At 44.0% G+C, this 13259-nt stretch overlaps 1 protein-coding gene across 1 annotated transcript in view; it reads right to left on the bottom strand.

Moving 5' to 3' along the window:
• The window catches only part of LOC121559069 (calcium/calmodulin-dependent protein kinase type 1D-like), a 92919-nt gene extending 80096 nt beyond the window's left edge, over positions 1 to 12823 (bottom strand). Inside the window, exon 1 of the mRNA XM_041872354.2 lies at positions 12239 to 12823. Coding sequence (XP_041728288.2) covers positions 12239 to 12333 — 95 coding nt within the window. The 5' untranslated portion in view covers positions 12334 to 12823. The remainder of the gene's footprint in view (positions 1 to 12238) is intronic.
• Between the last annotated feature and the right edge of the window lie 436 nt (positions 12824 to 13259).

Below are 13259 nucleotides of genomic sequence, written 5' to 3'. Positions count from 1 at the left end.
AGAAAATGTTAAGTGCAGTCGCAAAAACCATCAAGCGCTATGATGAAACTGGCTCTCATGAGGAAAGGAAGACCCAGAGTTACCTCTGCTGCAGAGGATAAATTCATTCGAGTTACCAGCCTCAGATTGCAGCCCAAATAAATGCTTCACAGAGTTCAAGTAACAGACACATCTCAACATCAACTGTTCAGAGGAGACTGCGTGAAATCAGGCTTTAATGGTCGAATTGCTGCAAAGAAACCACTACTAAAGGACACCAATAATAAGAAGAGACTTGCTTGGGCCAATAAACATGAGCAATGGACATTAGACCGGTGGAAATCTGTCCTTTGGTCTGATGAGTCCAAATTTGAGATTTGTGGTTCCAACCGCCGTGTCTTTGTGAGACGCATAGTAGGTGAACGGATGATCTCCGCATGTGTGGTTCCCACTGTGAAGCATGGAGGAGGAGGTGTGATGGTGTGGGGGTGCTTTGCTGGTGACACTGTCTGTGATTTATTTAGAATTCAAGGCACACTTAACCAGCATGGCAACCACAGCATTCTGCAGCGTTACGCCATCCTATCTGGTTCGCGCTTAGTGGGACTATCATTTGTTTTTCAACAGGACAATGACCCAAAACACACCTCCAGGCTGTATAAGAGCTATTTGACCAAGAAGGAGAGTGATGGAGTGCTGCATCAGATGACCAGGCCTCCATAATCACCCGACCTCAACCCTATTGAGATGGTTTGGGATGAGTTGGACCGCAAAGTGAAGGAAAAGCAGCCAACAAGTGCTCAGCATATGTGGGAACTCCTTCAAGACTGTTGGAAAAGCATTCCTCATGAAGCTGGTTGAGCGAATGCCAAGAGTGTGCAAAGCTGTCATCAAAGCAGCTTCATGAGGGTGGCTACTTTGAAGAATCTCAAATATAAAATATATTTTGATTTGTTTAACACTTTTTAGGTTACTACATGATTCCATATGTGTTATTTCATATTTTGTATGTCTTCACTATTATTTTACAATGTAGAAAATAGTAATAACCCTTGAATGAGTAGGTGTGTCCAAACTTTTGACTGGTACTGTAGGTCTCCCTCGCCTGATACCAATCCCATTCACACCCACTGGCTGTTAGGAGTCTTTAAATAGGGCTCAGGTCCGATAATGGACTGATGTTGATGATCATTAATGCTCAAGAGTTCTGTACATTCACACATCATGGAACCTCCCCAAGGGGGAGTGTTGTACACCTGTATTGATGCACACACCTTTACTGTGTTTTCACATTGTCCCTTTCAGCCAATTGTTGTGAATTCAGTGCGGGTCGCTTAATTTTTTGTGCAGTGTGAACACTCTTGAACTGAGAACATCTGGAGAGGTGGTCTGAGTTTGGTTTGCTTGAATTCAGCGGTCCGGTTCCCCTTTTTTAGGGCAAGGTGAACACAAAGCTCCCCAGGTTCTCTTGTCATTATTCCCGCACCACACACTAGACTACTGCAACACAGTTTACTCTGCCATAACCCCTCACATTGGTGCCACAAGAGAGAAGATGATGAGTTCGTGGACAAAACGTGTGCTGTTTTTTTAATATCGATTAGTGATTGTCAAGGAATTACAGAAATTCCTAAATATGTGTGGAGTTTTTCACTGACACGATGTTCAGATTATTTGTTTGCAATATGTGATCTATAGGCTAAGAGAGCTTCATAAGCTGTTGATTTGATTGTGGGGTTTGAATAGTGAGAAGATAACAACATATTTGGTGAGAATCACAACATAGGAAGGATCTTGATTTTGTACCCTATCCGGGATCCTTGGGTTGTTCCAACTCTGACGTTACCCCATTGAAATTAACATTTAAAATGGTTAAGGTAAGGGTTAAGGTTAGGTAAGGGATATGGTTAAGATTAGGGTAAGGGTTAGGATTTAGGGTCCGGATGTCCCAAGAATTCCTGGATAGCACTAACCACAAAATCAATGCTAGCTCTTAAAGGGGCAGTAGCCTACATTGGGTGTACAATTTTCAATTACAGCATTATTTCATTTGCAGTATTCTTCTGCTATTTACGCTTTTACCAATAATATTTACATGTTAATATTCTCATCTTTTAACTAAATGCAATCTATTAGCTTCCTAAATGTAAGTTGGGATATCTAGCTGTCCGATAACCAGTGTTGGGGAAGCTAATCTGAAAATATACTGTAGTTTACCAAGCTCCCAATTACTTCACACTGGAAGAAGTTAGGCTACACTAAAGCTACCCTTACACTAAAGTTTACTTACCTAAAGTTACTTTGAAAAAGTAGTTCACTACATCCAAACTACTACGTGAAAAAATATTATATCTAAACATGAAATGTCAGACTACAAATTGCAAGAACAGATCACCCTGGAGTCAGATGTTAACAGAATGTGTAATTTAGCCTATTAAACACAAATTAGGAATTAGGCAGGTCTGCTGTCAAAAAAAGAAAGGAAATTCTTGCCAGTTAACACATTTCTTATTTTAGCAAAAAAAAAGTAGTGTGTAGTTCCAGTAGTTAGCTACACCGCTACATGGCAAAAAAAAGTAATTAACTACTGAAAACATTACCAAGATTTGAATTTTGTTAAACTCAGTGGCGGCTGGTGAAAAATATTCTCGGTGGGGCTGTGCCATACTTTTTTTTCCCCTGTAACCATCGCGATATATTTTAACACAAACTGCAGGACAGCAGTGCTCAGTGAAACATTCAGTAATTATTTAATGCCAATATTAAAAAGTTGAGGCATTCTTACACAAAAACATATTACACAAACCCAAGCCTTTCATTTGCATTTAAAGTGAACTTTTCACCATTGGTAGTAAACAGGCAACGCAACAGGCATGCTGTCAGAACAGAGTGGAAAGTGGACAATAACATGAAATTATTATAAAGTTTATAGGAAATCTTACACTGTATAAAAGGATGTATAATATAGAAATGGATATCAAGTGGATGAACTCAAACCGTTGACTGGAAGAATAGCATACAGTATTTTATGATCATACTAAATGTGACTAATTGTTAATGTGCTCCAGAACTGCAACAATTAATTGATACAAAACAACATATATACAGTAATATTAGCAAAGACACTATTAAGACTTTCTAGAGTACCATATATAACTGGATTTTTTATGCTAAGGTCAACTATATACAAAGAAACATGCGGCCAGAGCTGCTCTGTGTGTGTGTGTCTGTCATCTTATTTGTACAGGAATTTTGCCCGTCTGTCCTTCTGAGTGGCAAACCTCTCAATGACCCTTTGATTAAAGTCAGGAATGTCCCTGACAAGTTTCTTCTCCATGGAGAGCATGGCCAGAGCGTTCAGGCGATCCTGTGTCATGCTGTTTCTCAGGAAGGTCTTGATCCTTTTCAGTGTAGAGAAGCACCTTTCTGACTCAGCAGTTGTCATGGGTGTGGTGATGAGGATCTTGAGGAGGCTGGCAGTCTCTGTGAAAGTGCTCTGAAGGTTGTTCTCCATGAAGAACTGGTACAGGGGCACTGCACCACTACAAGCCTTGAACTCACTGTTCTCATAGATGAGGGACAGTTCGGTTTTGAGCTTGGCCTTGTTCAACATGGGGTACGCCTCCACGGTTGTTTCAAGCGCTATATCGGGGAACTTCACACTGTGTTGTGGGAACAACTCTCCGTGCAATAGTGTTGCGCTGATGAGGTGCTGGGTGAAGGAGAACCTCTCTTTGGCATGACTCAGGATGGTATCACATACCTGTAAAAGATACATCATCAGCTTTAATTTGCAATTAAGCTATTTTGATGCAAGTGATCCTGACTGACACATGCCTATGTCCAACTCAAGTATATGATTACCAAGGTGCTGATTGTTCAGGGTTTTGGCTACATACTACCAGGCCTGAAAAAAGTTCTAGGGGGAAACACTGACAATTACATCACAACTTACCTCTATAGCCAACCTCTGTTGTTCTCCTGGTCCCAGCATCCTCCGTCGCTTGATGGGCTGTTGCTGCTCGTCAGATGCGCTGTCCCCACACAAAGAGGGAATTGAGGCCCTGGGTCCAAAAAATAAAGTTTAATTTGATAACTTGCAATCAGACTTCTTAACTCACTGTAATTCCCCCTCAACACACAACCAGTGACTTTTATATATATATATATATATATATATATATATATATATATATATATATATATATATATATATATATATATATATATATATATATATATATATGACAGACAGACAGACAGACAGACAGATAGTGTGTATATACACACAAACTATGTCTAGTAACTGCTTTTAACCTGTGATGTACATAATTAACTGATGTTATTACGTTTTAAAGCCTTTTTCTATTACATTTGTGAGAGGGATGCAACATCATTTTGTTCTGCTGTGCACTTAGCAATAAAGTTAATCTTCAATAACAACTAGGCCTCTTCTAGAAATTGACCTGGTGGACACCTGAATAATTATTACAAACTGTGTAGTACTTTCCTGCATTATTATCAACGTCTGATTGTGTCTTCTCTTTCCTTTTAAAATACTAAAACAAATATAATTGTGACGGCTCTATGATAATCACTCACTTTGATGACCAGACACATTTAGGCTTTTAAACTGTTGTAAGTGAACTATTCATCTTTCTAACAACATCTTTATCAGCCAATAGTAAATATAGTTATTTACCTGATTGTTAGCATGCTGTCTGTGAACCTCTGGACAAGTGCTTTAATGAAGACAGGGTCGATGTTCCTCTTCTGCAGCTGGCTGAAAAGCATGTCCACATTTGGCATGATCTTGTGGAACAGTGCCAGGAAAAACAGAAAGCCTCGTCTTCGAGCATCCTCACAAAGCCCCCCGCCTCTCTGACAGTCGGGGCATCAAAGTTCCCAGAGTCTCTGATGGTCTGGAAACACGTTAGGAGGTCATCCCTGTACTCGTACACAGTGTTTACAGCGCGACTGTGGAAGTTCCACCGTGTTGTAGAGGCTCTGGGGAGTCTATGCGCAACCACTTCGTCAAGCACGGTGGTTCGCTTGGGAGACCTGGAGAAGAAAGCAGAAAATCCTGCAAGGTCGGAAAAGAAAGTGCCGATCCTGGGGATGCGTGAAGTAGCCTGCTGCATGATGAGGTTCAGCTGATGTGCATAGCAGTGGACGTAGTGCGCATTTTCGTACACATCCACTATTTTACGCTGCACTCCGCCGGTGGCTCCCCTCATCACACTTGCTCCGTCGTAAGCCTGGGCAATAAGTTTGGCCTTTTGTCCATGTGAGAGTATGGTGCTGAGCCTCTCCAGCAGCGCTGTAGCGATGGTGTCGGCGGTTGCGTTCTCGATCAAAATGAACTCGAAAAACGCTCTTGGACGTTACTTTTAGCATCGATGTAGCGTATCACAAGCACCAACTGGCAGTGGGTGGAAAGCGTCAGTCGTCTCGTCAGCTTGAATGGCGATAAAATCAGCACTCTTTACTTCCTCCAGGATGTAATCCTTAAGCACTGACAGCATACAGTCCAACAGCTCGTTCTGTATCGTCTTTGACGTGCCCTTAAAAACGGTAGCTGTCTTCAGGTGCTCCTCCAGCACACTGTCGAGGGAGGCAACAAAATCCACTAAGCCCCGGAAAATGCCGGGGTTGTCCGAGGAGTCAGTCTCCTCGTGCCCACGCAAGGCCAACTCAAAAGCCCCACAGAACTTCACACAATCGATAATTTTGGATAGAATGTGCCTGTTTTTATCCACCTCCTCATTGTGTTTCCTCACCGCAATCCTGTGGCCGTCATCCAGCTGCGTAGCAATGTTCACCCTTCCTAATACAGCTAGCTTTACAGAGTTGTCCATGTGTGCCCTGGTGTTCTCATGTTTCTTTACCTTCTCTGACAGGTGCTTCATATCCCTCACTCCGGTACCTGTCCATGCTGAATCTGACCCCGTCGTTTTAAAAAGCAAGCACGGAAAGCAAAATAAAGCATCAGTGCACCCAGCTAGCCAAGCCTTCCTGGTGTACCAGCTACGGGAGAAGCCGCGCATATACTGCTTCCCTTTCTCGCTAGCCTGCTGTCTGATTGAGAGGTCAGGTTGATCTGGGCCCAGCTCTTTCACCCGAACTTTCTCTGACAAAGTTCTCCTCTCAAACGGATCTTGGAGGAGAGATTTCACTGAGTTAGGGTTGGGTCTTGGAGGAGTAACGTTTGCGCTCGCCATTGTCGTCTAGTAAAAATGGCGCCACTGGAGCCCGGTCCTTATTTTATCAGGGGCGAGCTTGGGGCGATAAAATAATCGCCCTCCTTGGATTCGATTTAAGATCGCTGATTGGCTACATTTTATGTCATACATTCATATCTTAAATTAGCAATTGGCTTAACTGCTACGTAGACCCGCCTCCTCGGGGCACTTTCTGTATCGCCCAGAGCTGACGAGGGCGTTTGACAGGCAGAGGAAAGGTTGCGAATATGATTTTCTATCATATCTTACACATATTACTGTGTGCATTCCATATTTCAAACACACAAATATTGACATACTGATGTTTTTATTATTATTATTATTATTTTTATTTATTTTTTATTTTATTTTTAAAAATAATTTTATTTAAGGGGGCGGCGCCCTAGCGCCCTCTATCGGCCAGCCGCCACTGGTTAAACTACCACCAAGCTACTGTAAAATGTAGTTAAATTACTAGTTGAACTACCTGTACTTCACTAACTCAACACTGCCGATAACACTATCTCAGAATGGCTTGTCCTGCACTTTGTAAAAACCCAGAGTGCATTGAGTGAATGTTGGAAAAAGATCTTGGTTCCTTTCTAAACAGCAATGTGAATGCAAAGAAGACTAGGACCACAAAAAAGTGAAGTGACCTGGCAAAATAGTTGAGTCCTTATTCAAAGGTAAGGGCAGTGTGAACACAAAGACAACTGAGTTGATTTGCTTTTTCTACCCCAGAGTTCAGTTTAAAGAGGACTGAGATCGGTTCTTTTAAAGAGGACTATATGTGAAAACACCCTTAAGTTTACTAGAGCACTTCTGAAAATACATGTTTTATATGTCTGGATAATACAAACAAGTGTGTATTCCCAGTCTAGATACTCTCCCGCTCAAAAAGGTTGGATCTGTTTTGCTATGTGGAAAGACAAGACATTTGAACTTAAATATATATTTTTTAATATTAACGACAAAAGCACGGTGGTGAAAAAGTGACTTAATTCTACCCATTGCTGTAGCCAGGGACCACTGTTTTGGATGGATGTTTCTCAGGCCCTCTCTATACAGTGTGTGTGTGTGTGTGTGTGTGTGTGTGTGTGTGTGTGTGTGTGTGTGTGTGTGTGTGTGTGTCTCATCAGAATGAGCCCACTGTGGTACGACAACACTGTCAAGACAAATTGAGATGAGTCCACTCAGACGTAATCTAGGATTTAATCGCAGGAACTAAAGGAGGCCAAGCACCGGGAGTCACAAATAACAACAACAACGAGGAAAAATAACCATCACTGAAGAAAAGAATAGAGGGAGCAGCTGATGGAAGAGGCAGGGGAGAGGGAGTGACAGGGACAGATTCAAAGAGTGGAGAGATAATGATTGGGGGAAAGAGGTGATGGAGGGGAGGAGATAGAGGGATGGAGGGATAGAGAAACCAAGGGGGGTTGGAGGGGTAATCCGTGTCTCTTCCTATAATGAAGATGGCCGATTACGGTATACCCTTAATCCATTAGGCCCACACACACACACACACACAACAGTGAATGATCGCAATACAAAAACGCTGTATGCTTTCTGTACACTTGTTAAACTCCTGAGACTCTGTGCTAAACTATCAAAGCTGGCTTTCAAAGTTGCATACACTTCACATGAGGCAGCAAGGTCGGATGGTAGGGACAGCTACGCAGAGAGAAAGAGAGAGCTAGGCAGAGAGAGAGGGAGAGAGATATAGAGAGAGGCAGAGAGAAAGCGAGAGAGAGATAACTGCAGTCCCAGAAAGAGGACAATGCCAGGAGCCAGGAAGTAGAGCATTCAATTAAGGGCATCGTGGCCTAGATGTTACACACTCCCACAATGCAGCTCTGCTTTGCCCTCTGTCCCTCTCCCTCTCTTTTTCCCCTCTCTCTTTCCTACTGTCTCTCAGTTCAGCAGTGAGAGGTGTGGCATACCTGAAACACACCCGTCTGCAGCATCATATGAACACCTGGGCCCCCCAGGCGCTCACAGTGTTTAATAATTCAACAACAGAATGCTGCAGGAACACACACGCACACACACGCATGCACACACACAGGGAAATAGGACACCAGGGACAAACACACGCACACTGACTAAGGCCTCCCTACTCGCCCCTTGTAAACATTACTCTGGCGCTCCGAAAGTGTTGTGTCAGCGTTTCGGTAAAGCTGGAACACAGGACACCATGCCAGACAGAGTCCTGTGGCTCTACCATGGGCTCTATAGTGCTTAACTCCCGTCAGCCGCCTTACATGACTTACATTAACTACTAATAGTAGCTCTATGAATACAAGCTTTAGCCTAAAGACTGGCTTGTGTGACTGATCTAATTGATAGAGAAATGTCTCTGGACTGACATTTTTAAACCGGCAGCAGCAATCAACCCATTTGACTTTATGGACTGAAAAACGGTAAGCAGTGCAGGTCCTAATCCAGGCACTTGTCATCTCCCGTCTGGACTACTGCAACTCACTGTTGGCTGGGCTCCCCGCTTGTGCCATCAAACCCCTGCAATTTATCCAGAACGCCGCAGCCCGCCTGGTGTTCAACCTTCCTAAATTCTCCCATGTCACCCCGCTCCTCCGCACACGCCACTGGCTTCCAGTAGCAGCTTGCGTCCACTACAAGACCATGGTGCTTGCCTACGGAGCAGCAAAAGGAACTGCCCCTCCCTACCTTCATGCTATGCTCAAACCCTACACCCCAACCCGAGTACTGCTATGCCACCTCTGGTCTCTTGGCCTTCCCACACCTACGGGAGGGCAGCTCCCGCTTAGCCCAGTCAAAGCTCTTCTCTGTCCTGGCACCCCAACGGTGGAACCAGCTTCCCCCTAAAGCTAGGACAGCAGAGTCCCTTGCCCATCTTCCGAAAACATCTGAAACCCTACCTCTTCAAAGAGCATCTTAAATAATCCCACAACACCCCCATCGCATCCCCTGCTCACCGCTCCCTCCCACAAAAAACAAAACATTAATAAACCATCTTGCCTTTCATGAACTAACACTTGCATTTGACTTTTTTCCCCATTACTAGCTCTGACCTTGCTGATAGCTACTTTAGAGGAAAAATTTACTTACTATGACTGAGATATGTGCTTGTCCTACCTAGCTATCTTAAGATGAATGCACTAACTGTAAGTCGCTCTGGATAAGAGTGTCTGCTAAATGACTAAAATGTCAAAAGGTGTCAAAAGACGTGACATTCTGCTTGACTTAAAGCACCGTCTTATGAAGTGTTAATATCGCCTTATAAAGATGCATACAACTTATAAATGCAGTCATAGAGCATTATGAAACTGTATAGCAAAGCAATAAGGCACAAAAGCCCAATGTGACTGGTGCCATGCCCTTATTTGGCGGTCAGTCATGTGAAGGACCAGCAGCCGCTGCGGCACATCATCTGTCCATCTTTTTACGAGGTGAATAAAAATGTTCATCTCTCATCCTATTTCTAAAGACTAGCTCACAGCTGGTGTCAGAGCTACATGTTGCGGTAGCTCAGCTCATCCCTAACTCTTACCTAACCTCTATTCTAACAGACTTTCTCCTCCCATCTCTCCCCTCCTCTTCTCTTCTGTCCTCATCTCTCTTATCCATTCATCTCCTCTTCCAATCCCCTCTCCTCCTCCATTCTCTCCTCTCATCCCCTCTTTCACGCTCCTCGTTCAATTCCCTCTCCTCCTCCCACTCACTCTCTTCTCCTCTCTCTTAGTGTTGAAAACACGACTCTAATGGTCAAGAGACCGGAGCAAGTTAATAGACTCTACAGGCAATGTCCCTGACACCACGCTGTCTTTCTTCCACTCCTCTCTCCGTCACTCTCTCCATCACTCCCTCCTCTCTTTCTCCCTTTCTTTTTCTGCTGATAGAGAATTAAAGGGGAGAACACCAGACATCAGCAGGAGGGAGTTCAAAGGCTGACGCTGAGCAGAACTCTGGTTAATGTGTTGCTATGGCGTTAACATGAAATGTGGGAGTAATATTTTTAGGGCAGATAATTTTTTCCTGACCAAGACAAATTCCAGGTCGTACTTATAGCCTAAGGCCAAGTGTGTGTGTGTGTGTGTGTGTGTGTGTGTGTGTGTGTGTGTGTGTGTGTGTGTGTGTGTGTGTGTGTGTGTGTGTGTGTGTGCACGTGTGTGCGCGTGCGTGCACAGAAGGCCCTTTTGTGTTGCAGGGTCCAGAGCTCTGGCCAGAGACCAGACGGGAGGACAGATCCCTGAGCCCCGCCCCTGAGGAAACAAAAGTCAGCAGTCACAGAGAAAGAGGTCTCCACCAGGAAGGGACCTGGAGGACCCAGTGAACAACACACAGAAGTGTGCAGACAAAACACCAGCATACACAAGAAAACCTGTCTTCAGTTCCAGTGTGTGTGCGTGTGTGAAGGGGATAAACAGCACCTCTGGAAATATTTTGTAAATAACCCCAATCAGTGTCTTTGTCATGCTGTGAACAGTGCTAGGACATAAACACCATGGCAACACAGGGGAGACTTGAGCTATAAGCATAGCAACTGAGTGACCCCCCATTAGTCCATCAGTAAAACACACACACCCAAACGCACCTGTCCATACTTCCATCTGTTACTTGAATTCCAGGCACACAGTAGAAATTCCGATCTCCTCTTTGTTGAGTTCAGTGAAACTGATGCTGAGTTATGAAGAACAAGGATCAGACATGACCTTTAAGCCTGATTTATGCGCCCTCTGCTCCAAATGGGCATACCTGGAATTCTGCAAAGGCCATCATGCACACACAATGCAGAACCACTCCACAACCTTATAAATATACTCAATAACCACGACACATTGCCCACTGAAATGACCTGTTGAAAACTTGTAATCATTATTATCATAATTTATTACCATCACTCTTACTGCAACATGTCTGAACTGTTCCAGTGGCCTATTCCAGGACCAGGAGGTTTTCCCTGGCCCGCTAATCCGCTTTAATCCAACGGTCCTCCCTCGATTCTGCCTGTCCAGTCAACAAACGGTTCCTCTGTGCCAGAGTGAACGAAGTACCAGCGCCAGAGAGAAAATCTGCTATAGCCTACAGCACCGCACTGTCCGGTAGGCATAACGGTCTTCAACAAGAGGCTGGGGCATTTGGCCAAGCATTTCACCTGAACAAACTGTTCACATGGGTTGCAAATTAACCGTTATGATGCTGTCAAACCAAAACCAATCTTTCATGTATGAGGTTAGTTACACCGTAGGCCTAACAGGCCTAGTGATAAATAGGCTTAAACAGTGACCGATAAATAATTCTGGATTAGATAAACACAGAAAACCATGATAACCACTCGCTACTGGTCAAATCTCTTTTTATAAAGTCGGAGTCTCAATTGATATCAGTGTTTTACTGCCCGCGTCTCCAAAGGTCATTCATATGATAGATAGCGGCACATCTGGACCTGTCAGAGCCGTGGGGCGGGGCAGAGAGTGAGGATGAATGTAGTAGGCTAATTTAAACAATAGCCAAGACTGCATATAACAACAAACAGAGCCAACTGAACAAGACATGCATAACCGGTTGTAAAATAATGGACTAAAACGCACGAGACCCCCTTATTTAGGCATAGGCTACTGTCTAGGTTTTTGTAAAACAGTTCCTACATAGTTTAGCCTACAATAGGCCTCATAGCTTTCCCTAATTTCACAGGGTAGCCTGTGTCACATAATTTGGAATGACATAGGCTAGCCTACAAAAAGTGACATTCGATATTTCTCTATCATAGCGTACCCAACGAACACTCGTCTCATCCAGAGATATGGACTAACGCTAGCCTACAGTCCGTTAAATAGCCCGTCATAGATAGCCTAACATCTCTGCTGGCTTCCAGTTAAACGGTGAACTGAACAGTCCCTAAACCGAAACGGATACAAAGTATCCAGCGCGAGCGTCCCGCTACATTCGGCAACAAAGTTTCAGAGGCCTACCGCTGCTCACCAGATGTAAATTCATGACCAATTAGCATTGACAACAATAGGGCTTTTGAAAATGTTAAGAAATAACACACTCACGTTCCGAGGATCTCTTTCAATTCAAATATTTTCTTGATGTCGTCGACTTGCTTTTTCCACGTCCCTTTCCCGGAGTCTCCATTCTCCAGAGCCATGGTGGAACAGGGGGAAACCGGGGAAAACGATGCCAGTGCGTCTCAGTAGACCCCCGAGATAATGCAGCTTTCCCACGCTTCGAGTTACACTTCCTGCTCGTGAGGAGCAGACCCACGCGCATAGAATGAGCTAGGCAGAAAACCTTCTCGAGCTCGTGGTTTTCCCGCTGTAGAAATGTCACCGCAGCTCTCGAAACAGGTCTCCGGTTTTCTTCGCTTCTTTCTCTGTTTACAGCGTTCACCGTCTGCGGTTGCACCTGCAGGTTCAGCTGGTCTAGATTATCTTGACGTAAATTGTTTCGGGCTACGTGTCACCTTGTCTCTCTTATTCCGTTTTAATTAAGTCCTCTGTTGAGTCGTGCGGTGCGTAATGTGAGGAGTATTATTTCATCTAACCATGCTGATTGTGCCATCGGTTGTTATGGCAATGAGGGAGGGTAGGATGCTGCTCGACCTGACAGCGTTGCCCACAAATGTGTGAGAGAGCGAGTGTGTGTGTGACTGGATGTCTTCAGATAATTCGCATTGCACCAAAGATACGTTCCCAAAAGCAGACCTGGCCTATGTTTATTATGGTGGATATTAGGCTATACCAGGTCAGATGGTGTAGTCTACATTTGGGACCCATACAACCTGCTGTGAAGTTTGAGAAAGGGTGCATTGCCTGTCTCCAGATAAAATGTGAAAACTTACTATGTCTTGATCAAAAGAGTGCTGACATGCATGAGAGACAGGCGATGCAATGAAAAGCAATTCATGGGCCCTACAAAAGTTTTATATTAGACACTATAATGGTCATATTAAAATCTGATGTACTAAATACATTTGTACATTGAGTTTGGGTGTTAAAATTTAGATGGTTAAATACTCCCATCTCCAGCAAAGCAGTCTCGACTGCAGTGTCTTATCTGGAGGCACTGTAATCC

The sequence above is a fragment of the Coregonus clupeaformis genome, unplaced genomic scaffold, assembly GCF_020615455.1.
Source record: "Coregonus clupeaformis isolate EN_2021a unplaced genomic scaffold, ASM2061545v1 scaf0526, whole genome shotgun sequence".
Lineage (NCBI taxonomy): Eukaryota > Metazoa > Chordata > Actinopteri > Salmoniformes > Salmonidae > Coregonus > Coregonus clupeaformis.
The sequence above is the reverse complement of the archived record's forward strand: the minus strand, read 5'-3'. Positions and strand labels throughout refer to the sequence as shown.